The sequence below is a fragment of the Eschrichtius robustus genome, chromosome 16 (genome assembly GCF_028021215.1).
Source record: "Eschrichtius robustus isolate mEscRob2 chromosome 16, mEscRob2.pri, whole genome shotgun sequence".
Taxonomy (NCBI): Eukaryota; Metazoa; Chordata; class Mammalia; order Artiodactyla; family Eschrichtiidae; genus Eschrichtius; species Eschrichtius robustus.
Window position 1 is genome coordinate 31,714,201 of NC_090839.1, and position 21,132 is coordinate 31,735,332.

Consider the following 21,132-nt stretch of genomic DNA (forward strand, 5'->3'; position numbering starts at 1 on the left):
CCCCACTTCTCTTCTGAAAAAGGCTTACAAAGCCTTTTAAAATTGTGTTTTTAGGGACTTTACACATCTGGTTGCAGGGAAGAGGTGTTGGTAATAAAGACATTGTGCTTGGAGAAAAGTCTAAGTGCCAGGAAGGAAGATGGGGCCCCTAGAGCCCCTTCCTCATGTCGGCCTGTGAGGGCCAGAGGACACTGCTGGCTGGAGGGCTCTGCAGAATGAGGCCCCGTGCCTTGTCTCTTTTACTGATTGAGCTTAGGGTTGGCTAACGGCCACTGTATCTGATGCTTACTCCCCACCACTTCCCTGGCCAAGACTGGTGGGATGGTCAGGCTGAGTCAGGGTTGGGGGTCAGTCAAACACAGGTTGTGGGATAGTATGATTGATGTCAATATCAAGGTCCACTCTGATATTAGGGTTGGGGCCAAGGTTGAGGCTGGAGTCTAAGCTCAGGTGAAGACTTGGGTTCTTTTACACATGAAATGGAGCTCTGGGTCCTAGGAGAGGTGGCTTCCTCCTCCGTACTAGTCTCTTTGGGGATTATCCTCCCTCTCCGTCCCACTCTGAGGTGGCCCTGGCAGGTGGCCACACCTTTTACCTGTGCTATCATTTAATTCTCCCAGCAGTCCCACCAGGTAGCTGTACCCCCATTTTACAGATGGGAAAGTTTAAAGACTGAAGGAGGCAGGCAGTTAAGCATCAGATGGGGCTTAGATAACTATGTCCAGGAGGCGGGGTACAGATGCTGTGTCCTTGGGGTGAGTTCAGAGGTATTGGCCAGGTGGGGCCCAGAGAAGGGGAGACACTGGTCTGGGGTCACCTGCCAAGAGAGACTGAGCTGGGGCCCGAATCCAGGTCTCTGGGCTCCCAGGCTAATGTTCTCTCCCTTCCCCCTGTGTCTTCTGGGCTGACAGGCTGCTCCTGCCCTGTCCCCACATTTATACACCCCAACCTACCTTCCGTGGCTGGCCAGGCCTGGCCCAGAAATCCTACTTCTTTCACTTCCTGGCTGGCTGGCCTGGGTGAGGAGGACTGGGAGGGTCTGGCTGGGAGGAGTTCAGGCTCAGTCTCTCCTTGGGTTTTAGGGGTGGGAGGAGCCTCATGGGCAGACACAGAGCCCCTTTGTCTGGGCCGCTGAGCAAAGCAGCTGGTCTGGGATTTCTGGGCGTTTTTTACATTTGAAGAATAATTGCATTGTCTGGGGGGTCCTCGAGAATCCAAATCCGCACCCCCCCCTCCCCTCCACCCCGCCCCCAAACTGCCAGGCAGTCCAGAGAGATTCCTCAGGACCAGTACCCCAACTTCCCTCCCCCTCCCTTCCTCCTGTTAGAAGCCTGAGGCAGAGAGGGATTCCTTCAGGGAAACTGAGGTTGGGTTGCTGCCCTAGGGCACTAGGAGTATCTGTTGGGAGGTGACACTTGTAAGTCCCTAATGGGGAAGGTGCAGGTGGCCCCCAAAGCCCTGGACAGAGCTCACATGAGCAAATGTGTGGCTTAGAGGAGAGAAGCCTGCTCATTGGAAAGGGTGGGCCCATTTTTTTTTAATTAATTAATTTCTTTTGGTCGCACCATGCAGCATGTGGGATTTTATTAGTTTGCTGACCAGGGATCCAACTCATGTCCCTTGCATTGGAAGCACAGAGTCTTAACCACTGGACCGCTAGGGAAGTCCCGGGGTGGGCCCATTTTGGAGTGCTTCAGCTGTTGGAGTCTGGACCCTAAGGTCCAGGTGGGCTAAATGCCTTGGCCATACTCTTCTCTGGGAAATGGTCATTCATCCGGGAGTGACCTTGAGGAAAGGACAGGGAGACAGACATATTTGGGAGTAGGCTGTGTTCAGAAGGGAGCCAAGGATGGGCAGACTTCTTTTGTTTCTTCTGAGGGGCAACTCTGGAAGGGTATGGGGCACCTGGGAGGCTGGGCCCCTTGTGGCATTGTTTTTGTTGTAGTGGTCACTGTTAAGGAGGGAAGTGACCTGCTGATTGCCTGATGAGCTGAAGTGGACTCCAACACTGAGGAGGAAGGGGTGTCCTGCACCAACCTGGGCCACTGACCCTCCTTGTGATTCACTCCCAGGGCCTCCTAGTCTTCATCCATCCTTCTTTGGTGACCCTGCCATGGGACAGGGCCTTTCTTCCCTCTTCTTTCCCTGCTGCCTTCTTTCCAATTTGGCTTCTTGGGCAGGTTCAGTCAGGGCAGTGTTGGCTCTGGCCTGCAGGGGGAGGTGGTGGCCTGCAGGCCAGAGAAGTGGGGGTGGGGGTGGGGATGGAGCGAGGTGGGGTAAGGGTGGGAGGCAGTGGGGCATTTGGGCATGTTGAATGGGGGTGGACCTGATTTCTTGAAGCTACTAGGCATGGCCTGCCTGGGGACACGGCGGCCCCAGCCTCCCACCCCTATTTTGCCTTGGAAACAGGAGCAAGTAGGCAAATGTCTGTTGCCCTGTGCCTCCCTCCTCCCTACTCCCCCTCCCTGCCTGGCTGAGCCAACACTTTTTTCTTCTCTCCTTTATCTGCTCAAAAAAGTACAGGGTGTTCTGTTTCTCCTGTGCATACAGATCAAGGAGGGGGATGTTATTTATTTATTTATTTAATTTACTGAAGGCAAGAGAAGGACAGGGAGGCACCAAGGAGCATTAAGTGATTCTTCTTAGGCATTTTCTCATAAGATTAAAAAAATTCCAAAGGAAGAGATGACACAAACCAACAGAAAACAAATGTGCTCCCCCCACATCCTGAGATAAGAGGGCCCAAAAGTCCAGTTCAGCATTTAGCTGAGGGCCCAGCACACAGTAGGTGTTGCTACATACAGTTTTCTCTTTCCATTCAGTTTGGACCCCAGGGTACATTGGCTCCATGGGCCGTTATGGGGGACCATGAGGCAGACGACTCATTTTTGCCATCTGTGGACTGTGCATGTGGCTTCTCTGGCTTCTTGCGGGGGCCCCAGGGGTTGACAGGCTCATCTGGGACAAAGCCTGTGGAGAGACAGAACTATGGGGTTAGCAGTGAGGGCCAGGGGAATAGGTGACCTATATGGTCCCTGTTTACTTGCTCCCACCATGGCACCATATGTGTGATGTCTATTTGAGTTGAAGGTCTCTAATATGTTGGGAACTTGGGGTCCTTTCTGTGTTCATCTTAAAGGCAGACTGCCTGCCTGCATTTCCCACAATCCATTCCTGAAGCCTGTACCAAAGGCAGTCTATTCATAATTTAGCTATAGAACTTTACAGATGATTTTCCCACACAAGGCTCTTAAAAATGCTGACAATCTCTTGACATCCATATAGGGCCTTATTTAACTGTCACAATAATGCAGTTAGGACAAGCTGGGCCACTTCAGAGAGAAGGAAAGGGAGGCTGGGAAGCCAGGAAGTTCAGGTAGCCCCCTGGGAATGCACCACTGCCCCAAGCATTCCTTACCTCTACCGAAGGCTGCAGTTTATCCTAATCCCTGGGTTTTCATAGGTGGTGCTCCAGGGAGCCTGGGAGGTTCTGCCATGAGACCTTAGGGACCTCAGAGGGTAGCGGGAACTCCAGTTTCAACCCAGTTACACCCTGGTCTCCACAGGCGCTTTTCGAGAAGGGGTTCCACCAGTAAGGTCTGAAAACCACTGTAGCGATCCCACCCCTTTACTGTGTAAAAGTGGTTGTGTTGGGGAGGGCGGCCTCAGGCTGGGGGTGGGGCTGGAGGCCCAGAGAGCAGCGCACAGGCAGAGCCCCCTAGTCCTGGGGAACTGGGGCGTGGGGGCGAGGTGGGCAGTCTCGACTCTGGCTTAGCATAGCAGGGTGCCCAGCTGTGGAGGCCGTTAGCAGCAGCTTTGAGCTCCCTGTGTGTTTACAAACCTGACGCAGAGCACGCTCCTTGCCTGCACCTCGGGGCGGACTCTTCCTCCCTGCTGGCCTCTGGTGCAGGCAGCCACACCCTCACCTCTAATTTTAGTCCTCTAGTCCTCCGCCAGAACCTGGGGGAGGGAGGGGAAGGTGGCAGAGGGGGAGAGGAGGAACGGTAAGGGGGAGGGGAGGAAAGGGCTTGCGCCAGCTCTGACCTCCATGCTCCCAGGAGGCCGAACAGAACATCACTGGGACGGGGGTGAGGGGTGGGGTGGACCGCAGAAAGACAGAAGGACATAGGAGGGAGGAATGGGAAAGCCGGGACACAGGCTCTCCCAGAAGAAGGCAGGGATCCAGGCTGTGTGGGGAGCCCCGGCCTCTGAGGTTCTCTGGGCCTCGGGCGCCACCTTCCGGCCCTCTAGGGAACCAGTCCTGCACCGAGTCGGCCGCCTGGGGGTGGGGGGTGGGGTGTGGTTTGGAGGGAGTTTGGGGTGACATTCCTGTCCGTGCCCAGGTGTGGCATCGGCAGGTGAAGTGGGCGGGGGAGGTGCAAGGAGCAGCTTCTCAGACTGAGAATATTTAGAAAAAGACCGCTTTTAAAATCTGTGATAAAAAGATGTTAGAGGTGGGGTGGAAACCCAAGTGGTCAGACCTTGAGGCGTGTGAAGGAGGAAGTTAGCGCACAGTTTTTATTTTATTTTTTATAGTGAACCAGGAATGAATATCTGAATAGTTATTGAGATGTATATGCATACGTATATATAGTGAGTGGCACAAATCCTAAGTATACAACTATGTACATTGTTAACCACCATTCATATAAAGATACATATTCCTTCCACCCCAGAAAGTTCCCTTCTGACCCATTTCACTCATTCCCCTCCTCCCAATCTCTCTTCTGTCATCACAGATTCATTTTACCTCTTCATGAATTTCACATAAATGGAGTCATACCATATGGTGCTCTTTTGTCTCTGGCTTCTTTTGTTCAATGTAATGTTGCTGAGAGTAGTTTAGTTCTGTTTATTGCTGAAGAATATTCCCTTGTGTGAATATGCTACAAATAGCACAATATATTTATCTATTCTTCTGTTGATGGACCTTTGGGGTATTTGTTTTTGGTTATCATGAATAAAGCTGCTATGAGCATTCTATGTCTATTTGGTGGAGTATACCCTGTTTCTCTTGGGTGTATTCTTAGGAGTGGGATTGCTGTGTCATAGGAAGGGTTTTACTTAGCTTTATTAGGTATGGGTGACAGCTTTTTATATGCCCCCTGTCCACTGCCCAGCAGCTACTTTCCACTCACATTCACTCCCCTGTTGTTAGGTCCTGGATACTATGGATAGTATGGATAACTAACTGGACAGTATGCAACTTCTGCCACTGAAACCTTAGGCAGCTTGGGTCAGGAAAGGAATGGGGACAGGATCAGATATGAGCGGCCCCTTGGGATGGCCCACAGATACCTTCAAACCCTTGTAGTCACTCCAGGAATAGAAGGGTAGCCTCTCCCAGCCCTGGGGCCAGATTCAGGGACCCCCCTTGGCCTCCCGTCAGCTCCCTAGGCTGGCGTCTCTGAGCAAGCTGGCTTAGCGTAACTGTCAATTTGATGTCTGGCCTCTGGTGCCATGGGTCCTCACGGTCCACTGTTTCCTGGGCTCTTTGCTGCTTTGTGGTGACTGAGGGGCTGGGTGGCCTGGGAAAAAAAACTGGAGACCTACCCGGAATAGCAGAGGTTCATTCGATACCAGCCTCGTGGCACTTTCTGGGGGGAGGGTGGGACTGTGTCCTGCCTACCAAATTGCCACCTCATTGAGGCTGTGAAAGACTAGCTGAAAGCAAGAGGAGAGAGAAGACAGGGCAAGGGAGAGTGAGGCAAGGGCCAGGGAAGGGAGGGAGAGCAGAGGGTCTAGTGCAGTGTGTGCAAGTATCCTGGGGTTGGCTCCAGCACACTGAGGTCTGTACAAGCATCCTGGGGTCCATGAGAGCATCCTGAGGTCAGTGTGAGCTGGACCACAGCAGTGGTACTGGGCTGTGCTGGGCTGTGCTAGGCTGTGTTGGTCCAAGGTTAGCAGCACCAGGATCAGTTTCTCCTGATTTTGACCTTGGTGATACAAGACCAAGACTCTTGTCTTGCTGACTCTTGTCTCATCCTTGGGGAAGAGGTGGTGCCTAATAGGTTTGAGATGGGATTGATGGATTTCAGGGGTTTGGGGTGGGCTGTCAGTTCTCCTTTTTGATGATGGGGGCCCATGGTGCATCCTCCCTTCCTGTTTCCTTCCCTGTGGCTCCCTCCCTCCTTCCCCACATCCTTTGGAGTTGGCTCTTCTTGCCCAGGTCCTCGGAAGGGATTGAGAGGGCTCAGGGTCCCCCCTTGAAGGCAGAGCCTGTGAGCATCTCTTGGGGCAGGTGGGAAGTGAAGGCAGAGCAGGTGAGCTGTGACCCCCTGCCCCCTGCAGGTTCCTAGGAGGCGAGTGTGGACGGTATGCAAAGTTGTGAATCCAGTGGTGACAGTGCGGATGACCCTCTCAGTCGTGGCCTGCGGAGAAGGGGACAGCCTCGTGTGGTGGTGATCGGCGCCGGCTTGGCTGGCCTGGCTGCTGCCAAAGCACTTCTGGAGCAGGGCTTTACGGATGTCACTGTGCTTGAGGCTTCCAGCCGCATTGGAGGCCGCGTACAGAGCGTGAAACTTGGTAAGTGCCTCAGTTCACCTCAGTCTGGTCATCTCCTAAGGTCACTTCTTATCTCCCAGTGCCCTGGCCTAGCCTGAAATCTCGTTATTTTATCTTCTTCTGGGGGTTAGTGTTCTATCATGCATGCTGCCTCGGCATTTTCCCTTCCTTTGCCCCCCTCAGCACTCTTCTGAGGTGGGCAGGATGGGGCTCTGGCCTCTATTTTTGGAACACGACCTAGAATTCACAGTGTTTAGGAGGGAAAGGACACCCAGAACCAAACTTCGCAGTGGGTAGACTGGTTTCTATTTCACAAGAAGGGGAATTATGCAAGTTTCTATTAGTTGTTAACTTTTGAGTATGAATTAGTGTATTATGACTGAGAGCTAGCCCTGGGACAATAGGAGCTAAGGGCTGTGGAGGTGGAAGAAGACTTTGGGCCTCCTTGTGAGTGATGGGCAGGTCTTAGGATTGTCCAGGAAGAGGGTCTGTCCAGGTTGCAGAGAAATAAGGCCTCTGGAGAAAGCAGCCAGATAAGAGACATACCCTAGGGGTGGGCAGGTTTTGCCAGGGGTCCTAGAGGGTGGGAAATTGCCTGAAATGCAGGTAGAAGTCAGGGGGGTTTCCCAACCAGGGGGTCTGACCATGAAAATGGCCCACTGGGACCACTCATGGTGGCCTGGAGTGTGTGGGCTACACTGACCCTCCAGAGGATTTTGTGTCTGTTGCTACATGGGCAGCAAGGCCAAGCAGATTCTGTGTGCTTACTTTTGATGAATGGGGCAAATGGCTCAGAGAAGTAGGTGGTCAGACTTAGAATAAGCAGAGGTTGAGGAGCAACCTTCTCTTTTCTTTCAAAAACTTTGAGCACATTAAAAGTCTTCCCTTAGAGTATTTCCTGGAAGGTGTATGTGAAGTTATACATACTGTCTTCCCCGGGCACACACAGGAGTATGTGTTGGCAGTGAGGATGAAAGTGCAGTCCAAGGCATGTGCAAACCTGGGGACAGCCAGCTGGGAAGCCCTGAGACTCTTTGCTCAACAGCTGATTGGCTGACTAGGAGCCTTAGGGATGGGATGGCTCCACTTGTGGTTCTTGAATCTTGATAAGACATTCAGGGTCTGACATAAAAGCAGAAGACGGGAGGACAAACAGCCCAGTTTCAGTGGTAGTTGACAGCCGAGACGTGCTGTGCAGGGAAGTGATGGTAGAAGGGAGGGAGGTGGAAGGGATGGGGCTGCAGGAGGCTGAGGGTATGCACATGGCAGGAAGCCTTCCTCAGAGGGGAGGGAGCTTGGGTGGGCCTCAGGTGATGAGGGGAGTTGGATAGGTAGTGAAAAGAAGGAAGGGGGTAATTGCACACATGGAATTGCACACATGATGTATGTGAAGAATCAGATCAAGGCAGACCCTGCCAGGATACGGGAGAGCAAATCCAGGCAAGGGCGTATGTGTGTGTGTTGTGTGTGCAGACACCCAGGGCTGAAAGCCCAGGCTGCAGTTGGACCTGCAGCAGTGTGAGATGCTAGCTGTGAATCCCGGTGGTAAGGGCAGCGGCGATGACCAGAAGCCCCAAGGACACCGTGAGGTAGATGTGGAGATGGTGCCTGGTACCCTTTGGATGCAGGATGTAACAAGGATGACAAAGGTGAGAGGCCTGTGGGAGAGGGCAGGAAACATCCTCAGACTGAGGCGTACTCTGGGCCACCCCACCTCCTTGTAAAGCTTGGGGGATGGGGTGGAGCACTGACCTTGCTGCTGACCTTGAGCTGATCACCTCGTTCCTGCTTATGCCTGGATACCCCATGCCTGGACATCACTGCCCGGTGACTATGACTTGGAGCTCCCTGGTGTACCCTGGGGAGGGTACAGGCCCCTTTTGCTCCTATTGGGAGCTCAAACCAGGCAAAACACCTTGGGGAGCCTGAGGCTCTAAAGGAGAATTAGTAATAAATGTCCCCAGTGCCCCCCCCCCCCCCACCAGGAACCCCATGGAGGAAGAAGGGCACTGGGTTTCTAGCTTTTCGTGCCTTCTGGTCTGCCCACTTTCCCTGGACAAAGGGACCCACACATTCTTGCCTCTGATTCCAGAGTCACCAGGAAATTCTGTCTTGCTGGCTGTGGCTTGAGGTTGATTGTGTTTTCTCTTGCTCTGTGTTTGGCACATAGATGCACACAGGGCTTTTTTTTTTTTTTTTTAAGTAACTGATGGTTTAATTAGAAGCAGCCCAGGAAAGAGAAGACACAAAAAAGAGAAATGCCCAGTTCCTGGGGTGAGGGGTGAGTGTTGTCTGTTATAGTGTATTAGATAACTATTGCTGCATAACAGACAACCCTAAAATGTAGTGGCTTAAAACAACACCATTTTATTTGCTGATATTCTGTGGCTCCAGAAATTTGGGTTTCTTTTCATGGTGGTCACAGTCTAAGAGGGTGAGAGTGGAAGCCACAAGGTGTCTTGAGGCCTAGGCTCTGAAACCACAAACATTGCTTTCATTGCATTCTATTAATCAAAGCAAGTCACAAGCCAAGCCCAGAGTCAAGGGGTGCAGAAAGACTCCATCTCTTGATGGCAGGACTGGCAAAGTCACGTTGCAAAGGGCCATGTGTGTAAGAATAGGAGGGATTATTGTGACCATCTTGGCAAAAAAGTTACCACACATGATGTCTTGAATCAGGCCTCCAAAAACAAAACAAAACACCAAAAAATGTTCCTTTCTGTTTTCCTTTCATTGTTTCAGCTTCCCTGGGAGCTAGGCAAGGGAGGAGACAAATGTATCACAGCATGCAGCATGAGAAAAGGAAACTGAGGCCCAGAAGAGGAAATAGGCACAGGCACAGTGACAACTTGCCTCAGAGCATCTGATACCTTGGCTATGGATGGGGTGGTAAAATGAGCCACCAGCCCTGTCCCAACTTGGCCCCAGGAGTTTCCCTCTGCCCCAGTCAGACTCTTAGGGTTCTGCCACCTGTGCCATAGGATGAGAAAGCTTAGTTTTCTCCAGAAGTCTGTTTTAGACTGCCTTGGGGAGGAGTCTTCCAAACTGGAATGTTTGCCCTCTTTCTTCTGCCCCAGACTGAGTTGGGAGGTGACCATTTTCCATCTGGCAGAGTGGCTTAGACTCTTGGGCCACTGGATTTTGAGGAATTGGAATAAGGCCAAATGGGGACCTTGGGTCTGGAAGGCTGGGCCTCCTCACTGGGTATTTCAAGTACCCTTGCTCCCCTCACTGGGCCCATTGTACCCACTGGTACCCATAGAAGTTCTCCTGAGGGGGAGGAGAGGTCTGTTGTCTGGTGTTATCTTAGGAGAGTCTTCTAATTATTCCAGTGAGATGACTTGGTGTCAAATCATAGAGTTATTCAGGGTGGAAGTTAGCTATAAAGTGGAATCCATTTTGTGCCACACATGGCTTCTACTGAGATATTTTCACTGAAGATTTTGGTTCGTTGCTAGAGCGGGACCGAATCCCCTTCCTTTCCCCTGTTGTTGGGGATAGAAGGATCCTCTTGGAGGAAGGAGGGTGAGGCAGTGTTCTGGCCCTCTTCCTTGCCCCTATAAGAGCCTATTGTCGCCATCAGGACACGCCACCTTTGAGCTGGGAGCCACGTGGATCCATGGCTCCCACGGGAATCCCATCTATCATCTAGCAGAAGCCAATGGCCTTCTGGAAGAGACAACTGATGGAGAGCGCAGTGTGGGCCGCATCAGCCTCTACTCCAAGAATGGCGTGGCCTGCTACCTCACCAACCGTGGCTGCAGGATCCCCAAGGATGTGGTTGAGGAATTCAGTGATTTATACAACGAGGTGAGGTATTAGGGGGATAGTTGGGCCCAAGGGTTTGTGGGGCAGGGAGTGCCCTGGCAGTGTGTGTGTGTGTGTGTGTGTGTGTGTGTGTGTGTGTGTGTGTGTGTGTGTGTGTATGTATCAGACTTGAGGGGGCTGGGTGACCTGCTTGGGTCTTCTACGATCCTGGTCATGTCTACACATTCTCTGGGCCCTGCATTTGGAAAATCAGGACAATTTGAGGGTAGAATGAAGACAATGAGTGGAGCAGTACTAGGTAAGAGATTATTGATACTCATGATTAAATATTTCCCCAGAAAGTCCTTAAACATCTTTTATTAGATTACTAGGTAAGTGGGTATGATTATTGTTGTTATTGCTCTTGGATACTCTTTTAAATGGTAATTTTAAAATACTTCATTTTCTAATTGTTCCCAGTGTATAGAATTATAACTGCATCTTTTTTTTTTAATTGAAGTGTAGTTGATTTACAGTATTATATTAGTTTCAGGTGTGCAGCATAGTGATTCAACATTTTTATACATTATACTCCATTTAAAGTTATTACAAAATAATGGTTATATTTCCCTGCTGTGTGCAATATATCCTTGTTGCTTATTTATTTTATACATAGTAGTTTGTATCTCTTAATCCCATATCCCTGTCTTGCCCCTCCCCCCTTCCTTCTCTCCACTGGTAACCACTAGTTTGTTCTCTATATCTGAGTCTATTTCTGTTTTGTTCTGTTCATTCGTTTTATTTTTTAGATTCCACATATAAGTGATAACAGAGTATTTGTCTTTCTCTGTCTCACTTATTTCACTAAACCTCTGGGTCCATTCATGTTGTTGCAAATGGCAGATTTTCATTCTTTTTTATGGCTGAGTAAAATTCCATTGTGTGTGTATATATATTATATATATATATATATAACTATAACTATATATTTTATATCTATCTACCTATCTATCTAACATCTTCTTTATCCATTCATCTGTTGATGGGCACTTAGGCTGCTCCCATAGCTTGCCTATTGTAAACAATGTTGCAGTGAACTTTGGGGTATAAGTATCTCTTCAAATTAGTGTTTTCTTTTTCTGTGGATATATACCCAGGAATGGAATTGCTGGGTTATATAGTAGTTATATTTTTAATTTTTTGAGGAACATCCCTACTGTTTTCCACAGTGGCTGCACCAATTTACATTCCCAGCAATAGTGCACAAGGGTTTCCTTTTCTCCACATCCTCACCAACATTTATTATTTGTGTTCTTTTTTTTTTTTTTAAAACATCTTTATTGGAGTATACTTGCTTTACAATGGTGTGTTAGTTTCTGCTTTATAACAGAGTGAATCAGTTATACATATACATATGTTCCCATATCTCTTCCCTCTTGCATCTCCCTCCCTCCCACCCTCCCTATCCCACCCCTCTAGGTGGTCACAAAGCATCGAGCTGATCTCCCTGTGCTATGCGGTTGCTTCCCACTAGCTATCTATTTTACATTTGGTAGTGTATATATGTCTATGCCACTCTCTCACCCTGTCACATCTTACCCCTCCCCCTCCCCATATCCTCAAGTCCATTCTCTAGTAGGTCTGTGTCTTTACTCCCGTCTTGCCACTAGGTTCTTCATGACCTTTATTTTCCCTTAGATTCCATATATATGTGTTAGCATACTGTATTTGTTTTTCTCTTTCTGACTTACTTCACTCTGTGTGACAGACTCTAACTCCATCCACCTCACTACAAATACCTCCATTTCATTTCTTTTTATGGCTGAGTAATATTCCATTGTATATATGTGCCACATCTTCTTTATCTATTCATCTGTCGATGGACACGTAGGTTGCTTCCATGTCCTGGCTATTGTAAATAGAGCTGCAGTGAACATTGTGGTACATGACTCTTTTTGAATTACAGTTTTCTCAGGGTATATGCCCAGTAGTGGGATTGCTGGGTCGTATGGTAGTTCTATTTTTAGTTTTTTAAGGAACCTCCATACTGTTCTCCATAGTGGCTGTATCAATTTACATTCCCACCAACAGTGCAAGAGGGTTCCCTTTTCTCCACACCCTCTCCAGCATTCACCGTTTGTAGATTTTTTGATGATGGCCATTCTGACCGGTGTGAGATGATATCTCATTGTAGTTTTGATTTGCATTTCTCTAATGATTAATGATGTTGAGCATTCTTTCCTGTGTCTGTTGGCCATCTGTATATCTTCTTTGGAGAAATGTCTATTTAGGTCTTCTGCCCATTTTTGGATTGGGTTGTTTGTTTTTTTGTTATTGAGCTGCATGAGCTGCTTGTAAATCTTGGAGATTAATCCTTTGTCAGTTGCTTCATTTGCAAATATTTTCTCCCATTCTGAGGGTTGTCTTTTGGTCTTGTTTATGGTTTCCTTTGCTGTGCAAAAGCTTTTAAGTTTCATTAGGTCCCATTTGTTTATTTGTGTTTTTATTTCCATTTCTCTAGGAGCTGGGTCAAAAAGGATCTTGCTGTGATTTATGTCATAGAGTGTTCTACCTATGTTTTCCTCTAAGAGTTTGATAGTGTCAAGCCTTACACTTAGGTCTTGAATCCATTTTGAGTTTATGTTTGTGTATGGTGTCAGGGAGTGTTCTAATTTCATACTTTTACATGTATCTGTCCAATTTTCCCAGCACCACTTATTGAAGAGGCTGTCTTTTCTCCACTGTATATGCTTGCCTCCTTTATCAAAGATAAGGTGACCATATGTGCGTGGGTTTATCTCTGGGCTTTCTATCCTGTTCCATTGATCTATATTTCTGTTTTTGTGCCAGTACCATACTGTCTTGATTACTGTAGCTTTGTAGTATAGTCTGAAGTCAGGGAGCCTGATTCCTCCAGCTCCATTTTTCGTTCTCAAGATTGCTTTGGCTATTTGGGGTCTTTTGTGTTTCCATACAAATTGTGAAATTTTTTGTTTTAGTTCTGTGAAAAATGCCAGTGGTAGTTTGATAGGGATTGCATTGAATCTGTAGATTGCTTTGGGTAGTAGAGTCATTTTCACAATGTTGATTCTTCCAATCCAAGAACATGGTATATCTCTCCATCTATTTGAATGATCTTTAATTTCTTTCATCAGGGCCTTATAATTTTCTGCATACAGGTCTTTTGTCTCCTTAGGTAGGTTTATTCCTAGATATTTTATTCTTTTTGTTGCAATGGTAAACGGGAGTGTTTTCTTAATTTCACTTTCAGATTTTTCATCATTAGTGTATAGAAATGCAAGAGATTTCTGTGCATTAATTTTGTATCCTGCTACTTTACCAAATTCATTGATTAGCTCTAGTAGTTTTCTGGTAGCATCTTTAGGATTCTCTATGTATAGTATCATGTCATCTGCAAACAGTGACAGTTTTACTTCTTGTTTTCTGATTTGAATTCCTTTTATTTCTTTTTCTTCTCTGATTGCTGTGGCTAACACTTCCAAAGCTATGTTGAATAATAGTGGTGAGAGTGGGCAACCTTGTCTTGTTCCTGATCTTAGTGGAAATGGTTTTAGTTTTTCACCATTGAGGACAATGTTGGCTGTGGGTTTGTCATATATGGCCTTTATTATGTTGAGAAAAGTTCCCTCTATGCCTGCTTTCTGCAGGGCTTTTATCATAAATGGGTGTTGAATTTTGTCGAAAGCTTTCTCTGCATCTATTGAGATGATCATATGGTTTTTCTCCTTCAATTTGTTAATATGGTGTATCACGTTGATTGATTTGCGTGTATTGAAGAATCCTTGCATTCCTGGAATAAACCCCACTTGATCATGGTGTATGATCCTTTTAATGTGCTGTTGGATTCTGTTTGCTGGTATTTTGTTGAGGATTTTTGCATCTATGTTCATCAGTGATATTGGCCTGTAGTTTTCTTTCTTTGTGACATCTTTGTCTGATTTTGGTATCAGGGTGATGGTGGCCTCGTAGAATGAGTTTGGGAGTGTTCCTCCCTCTGCAATATTTTGGAAGAGTTTGAGAAGGATCGGTGTTAGCTCTTCTCTAAATGTTTGATAGAATTCGCCTGTGAAGCCATCTGGTCCTGGGCTTTTGTTTGTTGGAAGATTTTTAATGACAGTTTCAATTGCAGTGCTTGTGATTGGTCTGTTCATATTTTCTATTTCTTCCTGGTTCAGTCTCGGCAGGTTGTGCATTTCTAAGAATCTGTCCATTTCTTCCAGGTTGTCCATTTTATTGGCATAAAGTTGCTTGTAGTAATCTCTCATGATCGTTTGTGTTTCTGCAGTGTCAGTGGTTACTTCTCCTTTTTCATTTCTAATTCTATTGATTTGAGTCTTTTCCCTTTTTTTCTTGATGAGTCTGGCTAATGGTTTATCAATTTTTTTTATCTTCTCAAAGAACCAGCTTTTAGTTTTATTGATCTTCGCTATTGTCTTCTTCATTTCTTTTTCATTTATTTCTGATCTGATCTTTATGATTTCTTTCCTTCTGCTAGCTTTGGGATTTTTTTGTTTTTCTTTCTCTAATTGATTCAGGTGCAAGGTTAGGTTGTTTATTCGAGATATTTCTTGTTTCTTAAGGTAGCATTGTATTGCTATAAACTTCCCTCTTAGAACTGCTTTAGCTGCATCCCATAGGTTTTGGGTCGTCGTGTCTCCATTGTCATTTGTTTCTAGGTATTTTTTGATTTCCCCTTTGATTTCTTCAGTGATCACTTCGTTATTAAGTAGTGTATTGTGTAGCCTCCATGTGTTTGTATTTTTTACAGATCTTTTCCTGTAATTGATATCTAGTCTCATAGCGTTGTGGTCGGAAATGATACTTGATACGATTTCAATTTTCTTAAATTTACCAAGGCTTGATCTGTGACCCAAGATATGATCTATCCTGGAGAATGTTCCATGAGCACTTGAGAAAAATGTGTATTCTGTTGTTTTTGGGTGGAATGTCCTATAAATATCAATTAAGTCCATCTTGTTTAATGTATCATTTAAAGCTTGTGTTTCCTTATTTATTTTCATTTTGGATGATCTGTCCATTGGTGAAAGTGGGGTGTTAAAGTCCCCTACTTTGATTGTGTTGCTGTCGATTTCCCCTTTTATGGCTGTTAGTATTTGCCTTATGTATTGAGGTGCTCCTATGTTGGGTGCATAAATATTTACAATTGTTATACTTTCCTCTTGGATCGATCCCTTGATCATTATATAGTGTCCTTCTTTGTCTCTTGTAATAGTCTTTATTTTAAAGTCTATTTTGTCTGATATGAGAATTGCTACTCCAGCTTTCTTTTGATTTCCATTTGCATGGAATATCTTTTTCCATCCCCTCACTTTCAGTCTGTATGTGTCTCTAGGTCTGAAGTGGCTCTCTTGTAGACAGCATATATATGGGCCTTGTTTTTGTATCCATTCAGCCAGTCTGTGTCTTTTGGTGGGAGCATTTAATCCATTTACATTTAAGGTAATTATCGATATGTATGTTCCTATTCCCATTTTCTTAAATGTTTTGGGTTTGTTATTGTAGGTGTTTTCCTTCTCTTGTGTTTCTTGCCTAGAGAAGTTCCTTTAGCCTTTGTTGTAAAGCTGGTTTGGTGGTGCTGAACTCGCTCAGCTTTTGCTTGTCTGTAAAGGTTTTAATTTCTCCATCGAATCTGAATGAGATCCTTGCTGGGTAGAGTAACCTTGGTTGTAGGTTTTTCTCCTTCATCACTTTAAGTATATCCTGCCACTCCCTTCTGGCTTGCAGAGTTTCTGCTGAAAGATCAGCTCTTAACCTTATGGGGATTCCCTTGTGTGTTATTTGTTGTTTTTCCCTTGCTGCTTTTAATGTGTTTTCTTTATATTTAATTTTTGACAGTTTGATTAATATGTGTCTTGGTGTGTTTCTCCTTGGATTTATCCTGTATGGGACTCTCTGTGCTTCCAGGACTTGATTAACTATTTCCTTTCCCATATTAGGGAAGTTTTTGACTATAATCCCTTCAAATATTTTCTCAGTCCCTTTCTTTTTCTCTTCTTCTTCTGGGACCCCTATAATTCGAATGTTGGTGTGTTTAATGTTGTCCCAGAGGTTTCTGAGACTGTCCTCAGTTCTTTTCATTCTTTTATCTTTATTCTGCTCTGCAGTAGTGACTTCCACTACTCTCTCTTCTAGGTCACTTATCGGTTCTTCTGCCTCAGTTATTCTGCTATTGATCCCTTCTAGAGTATTTTTAATTTCAGTTATTGTGTTGTTAATCATTGCTTGTTTCCTCTTTAGTTCTTCTAGGTCCTTGTTAAATGTTTCTTGCCTTTTCTCTATTGTATTTCCAAGACTTTGGATCATCTTTACTATCATTATTCTGAATTCTTTTCAGGTAGACTGTCTATTTCCTCTTCATTTGTTAGGTCTGGTGGGTTCTTACCTTGCTCCTTCATCTGCTGTGTGTTTTTCTGTCTTCTCATTTTGCTTATGTTACCGTGTTTTTGGGGTCTCCTTTTCACAGGCTGCACGTTCGTAGTTCCCGTTGTTTTTGGTGTCTGTCCCCAGTGGCTAAGGTTGGTTCAGTGGGTTGTGTAGGCTTCCTGGTGGAGGGGACTAGTGCCTGTGTTCTGGTGGATGAGGCTGGCTCTTGTCTTTCTGGTGGGCAGGTCCACATCTGGTGGTGTGTTTTGGGGTGTCTGTGGACTTATTATTATTTTAGGCAGCCTCTCTGCTAATGGATGGGGCTGTGTTCCTGTCTTGCTAGTTGTTTGGCATAGGGTGTCCAGCACTGTAGCTTGCTGGTCGTTGAGTGAAGCTGGGTTTTGGTGTTGAGATGGAGATCTCTGGGATATTTTCGCTGTTTGATATTACGTGGAGCTGGGAGGTCTCTTGTGGACCAGTGTCCTGAAGTTGGCTCTCCCACCTCAGAGGCACAGCCCTGATGCCTGGCTGGAGCACCAAGAGCCTTTCATCCACACGGCTCAGAGTAAAAGGGAGAAAAAATAGAAAGAAAGAAAGAGGGTAAAATATAATGAACTAAAATAAAGCTATTATAAAGCAAATCTATACAGACAAAATCTCACCCAGAAGCATACACATATACACTCACAAAAAAAGGAAAAGGGGAAAAATTAATATATCCTGCTCCCAAAGTCCACCTCCTGAATTTGGGATGATTCATTGTCTATTCAGGTATTCAACAGATGCAGGCACATCAAGTTGTTTGTGGAGTTTTAATCTGCTGCTTCTGAGGCTGCTGGGAGAGATTTCCCTTTCTCTTCTTTGTTCACACAGCTCCCGGGGTTCAGCTTTGGATTTGGACCCGCCTCTGCGTGTAGGTCGCCTGAGGACATCTGTTCCCCGCCCAGACAGAATGGGGTTAAAGGAGCAGATGCTTCGGGGGCTCTGGCTCACTCGGGCGGGGGAGAGGGAAGGATACGGATGCGGGGCGAGCCTGCGGCGGCAGAGGCCAGCGTGATGTTGCACCAGCCCGAGGCGCGCCTTGCGTTCTCCAGGGGAAGTTGTCCCTGGATCACGGGAGCCTGGCCATGGCGGGCTGCACCGGCTCCCGGGAGGGGCGGTGTGGAGAGTGACCTGTGCTCGCACACAGGCTTTTTGGTGGCGGCAGCAGCAGCCTTAGCATCTCATGCCCGTCTCTGGGGTCCGCGCTGATAGCCGCGGCTCGCGCCCGTCTCTGGAGTTCGTTTAGGCGGCGCTCTGAATCCCCTCTCCTTGCGCGCCGCGAAACAGAGAGGCAAGAAAGCTGCCTCTTCGGCAGCTGCAGACTTTTTCCCGGACTCCCTCCCGGCTAGCTGTGGTGCGCTAACCCCTTCAGGCTGTGTTCACGCCGCCAACCCCAGTCCTCTCCCTGCGATCCGACCGAAGCCGGAGCCTCAGCTGCCAGCCCCCGCCCGCCCTGGTGGGTGAGCAGACAAGCCTCTCGGGCTGGTGAGTGCTGGTCGGCACCGATCCTCTGTGCTGGAATCTCTCCGCTTTTCCCTCTGCGCCCCTGTTGCTGTGGGGTCTGCGCTGATAGCCGCGGCTTGCGCCCGTCTCTGGAGTTCATTTAGGCGGCGCTCTGAATCCCCTCTCCTCGCGCACCAGGAAACAAAGAGGGAAGAAAAAGTCTCTTGCCTCTTCGGCAGCTGCAGACTTTTTCCCGGACTCCCTCCGGCTAGCTGTGGCGCGCTAACCCCTTCAGGCTGTGTTCATGCCGCCAACCCCAGTCCTTTCCCTGCGATCTGACCGAAGCCCGAGCCTCAGCTCCTAGACCCCGCCCGCCCCGGCGGGTGAGCAGACAGGCGTCTCGGGCTGGTGAGTGGTGCTCGGCGCTGAGCCTCTGTGCGGGAATCTCTCCGCTTTGCCCTCCGCACCCCTGTGGCTGTGCTCTCCTCCGTGGCTCCGAAGCTTCCCCCCTCTGCCACCCGCAGTCTCTGCCCGTGAAGGGGCTTCCTAGTGTGTGGAAACCTTTCCTCCTTCATGTCTCCCACCCACTGGTGCAGGTCCCGTCCCTATTCTTTTGTCTCTGTTATTTCTTTTTTCTTTTGCCCTACCCAAGTAGGTGGGGAGTTTCTTGCCTTTTGGGAGGTCTGACGTCTTCTGCCAGGGTTCAGTGGGTGTTCTGTAGGAGCAGTTCCACGTGTAGATGTATTTCTAATGTATCTGTGGGAAAGAAGGTGATCTCCGCGTCTTACTCTTCCGCCATCTTGCCCTATTCCCCATTTGTGTTCTTTTTGATGATACCTGTTCTGACAGGTGTGAGGTGATATCTCATTGTCATTTTAATTTGCATTTCTCTGATGATTAGCTACGTTGAGCATCTTTTCATGTGCCTGTTGGCCATCTGTATATCTTCTTTGGAAAAATGTGTATTCAGATCTTCTGCCCATTTTTTAATCGAGTTGATAGTTTTTTTGATATTGAGTTGTATGAGCTGTTTATATATTTTGGATATTTACCCCTTATTGGTCATATCATTTGCAAATACTTTCTTCCATTCAGTAGGCTGGCTTTTTGTTTTGTTAATGGTTTCCTTTGCTGTGCAAAAACTTTAGGTTAAATTAAATTAAATTTGTTTTTGCTTTTGTTTCTTTTGCCTTAGGAGACTGATTGAAAAAAAATATTGCTACAATTTATGTCAAAGAGTGTTCTGCCTATGCTCTTCTAGGATTTTCATTGTTTCCATTGTTACATTTAGGTCTTTAATCCATTTTGAGTTTATTTTTGTATATGGTGTGAGAAAGTGTTCTAATTTCACTCTTTCACATGTGGCTGTTCACTTTTCCCAACACCATTTATTGAAGAGACTGTTTTTTTTCCATGTATATTCTGCCTCCTTTATCAAAGGTTAATTGTGTGTGGGTTTATTTCTGGGCTCTCTGTTCTGTTCCATTGATCTATGTGTCTCTTTTTGTGCCAGTACCATGCTGTTTTGATTACTGTAGCTTTGTAGTATAGTCTGCAGTCAGGGAGTGTGATACCTCCAGCTTTGTTCTTTTTTCTCTAATTGCATTGACAATTTGGGATCTTTTGTGGTTCCATATAAATTTTAAGATTATTTTTTCTAGTTATGTGCAAAATGTCATGGGTATTTATAACTGATTTTTATTTATTGATTTTAGCTACCTTGCTAAATTATTATTTTAACTCTAATACTATATCTATTAATATACCACATTAATTTATGTTCTAATGGTATTTTGGAATTTTATGTATATAATCCTATACCAAAAAAATGAGAATTTTGCTTTTTCCTTTCTAATCCTCAGACCAGCATTGTCCAATAGAATTTTCCACGATAGTGGAGATGTTTTAGACATCTATCCAGTATGGCAGTCACTAGCCACATGTGGCCTTTGAGCTCTTGAAATGTAGCTAGGAATACTGAGAAACTAAATGCTTAATTTAATTTTAAATTGCTATAGAGATCTAGTGGCTATTGTATTGGACAGCATAACTTAAAACTATTAATTTTTTTTTCTTGCCTTACTGCACTGTCAATCTCCAGTACAGTGCTGGATAGAAGTGTCAATGGCACACATCCTTGTCTTATTCAGGTTTTAAAAAAGAATGTTAATATTTTTAGTAACTTTCAGTGGTGCTGAAAAGAACTGCAAAGAACAAGCAAGGTAACATGTAGATCTTGCCTTCTGATAGCTTGTCATTTATAGTGTAATGACCCTTCACTTCAGGTCAGTAAATTGGTCAACAGCCACCTATTGTACATTTTCTATGTCTCTTGGGCATGGGAAAGGAGAAATGACTCTTGCTTTGGGGTCATCCCTGCTCAATGGAGGGCAGGCACACTCACTGTCTTATGTGTATGCACCCACATAGTATGTTATGTACAATTCTATAGTGTTGTGTGTTCTCACTTCTAATATTATTATTAAGCAGGTAAGAATTAGTATTCTTCAAAGTAGACCTTCTTGGTCTACTGGGAATCAGTCACGTCCTGATTCCCATGTTATTGTGAGTGCTTCAAGCATGGATGCCTCTTGAGAATGACTTTCAGGGTCCATGACTTACTTGTTCTTTTAAATGTCCCTCAAAGTAGATCATCATCAACTTCTGCTTGTGGGTTTGATTTTTGAAAGCCAAGAGTGTGAGTCATGGAAAGTAGGATGGATAAAGGTGGGTTATCGCTCTGGGTAGTGCTGCTTTGGGTCAGAAGGAAGAGGTGTTAACCATGAAGTCAAAAGAGAGATTTCCTTATGTAGCTGTTAGACAATGCTGGAGGCCATTCTGAAGAGGTGTGCTCTAAGAATGTGAAGCCTTGCCTGAGGGTGGTTTCATAATAGATATGTAGCCTCCCTCCCAAGGTGATGACTTTGAAGGGCTACTCATTTGAATGTATTATATTTGTTAACAAATAAATGAGTTTGTTCAGTAGTTATC

At 46.2% G+C, this 21,132-nt stretch overlaps 1 protein-coding gene across 11 annotated transcripts in view; it reads left to right on the forward strand.

Moving 5' to 3' along the window:
- SMOX (spermine oxidase) overlaps positions 1-21,132 on the forward strand; it is a 172,177-nt gene that overhangs the window by 15,979 nt on the left and 135,066 nt on the right. For 10 of the 11 annotated variants that reach the window (XR_011076878.1, XR_011076876.1, XR_011076877.1 and 7 more), the window contains exons 2-3: positions 6,292-6,525; positions 10,088-10,314. The exons of the other annotated variant lie outside the window; for it this stretch is intronic. Coding sequence is in view for 4 of the 10 variants with exons in the window: in XM_068565462.1 (XP_068421563.1) it covers positions 6,318-6,525; positions 10,088-10,314 (435 nt within the window). In the remaining 6 variants the exon portion in view is untranslated. The remainder of the gene's footprint in view (positions 1-6,291; positions 6,526-10,087; positions 10,315-21,132) is intronic. 11 annotated transcript variants of the gene reach the window in all.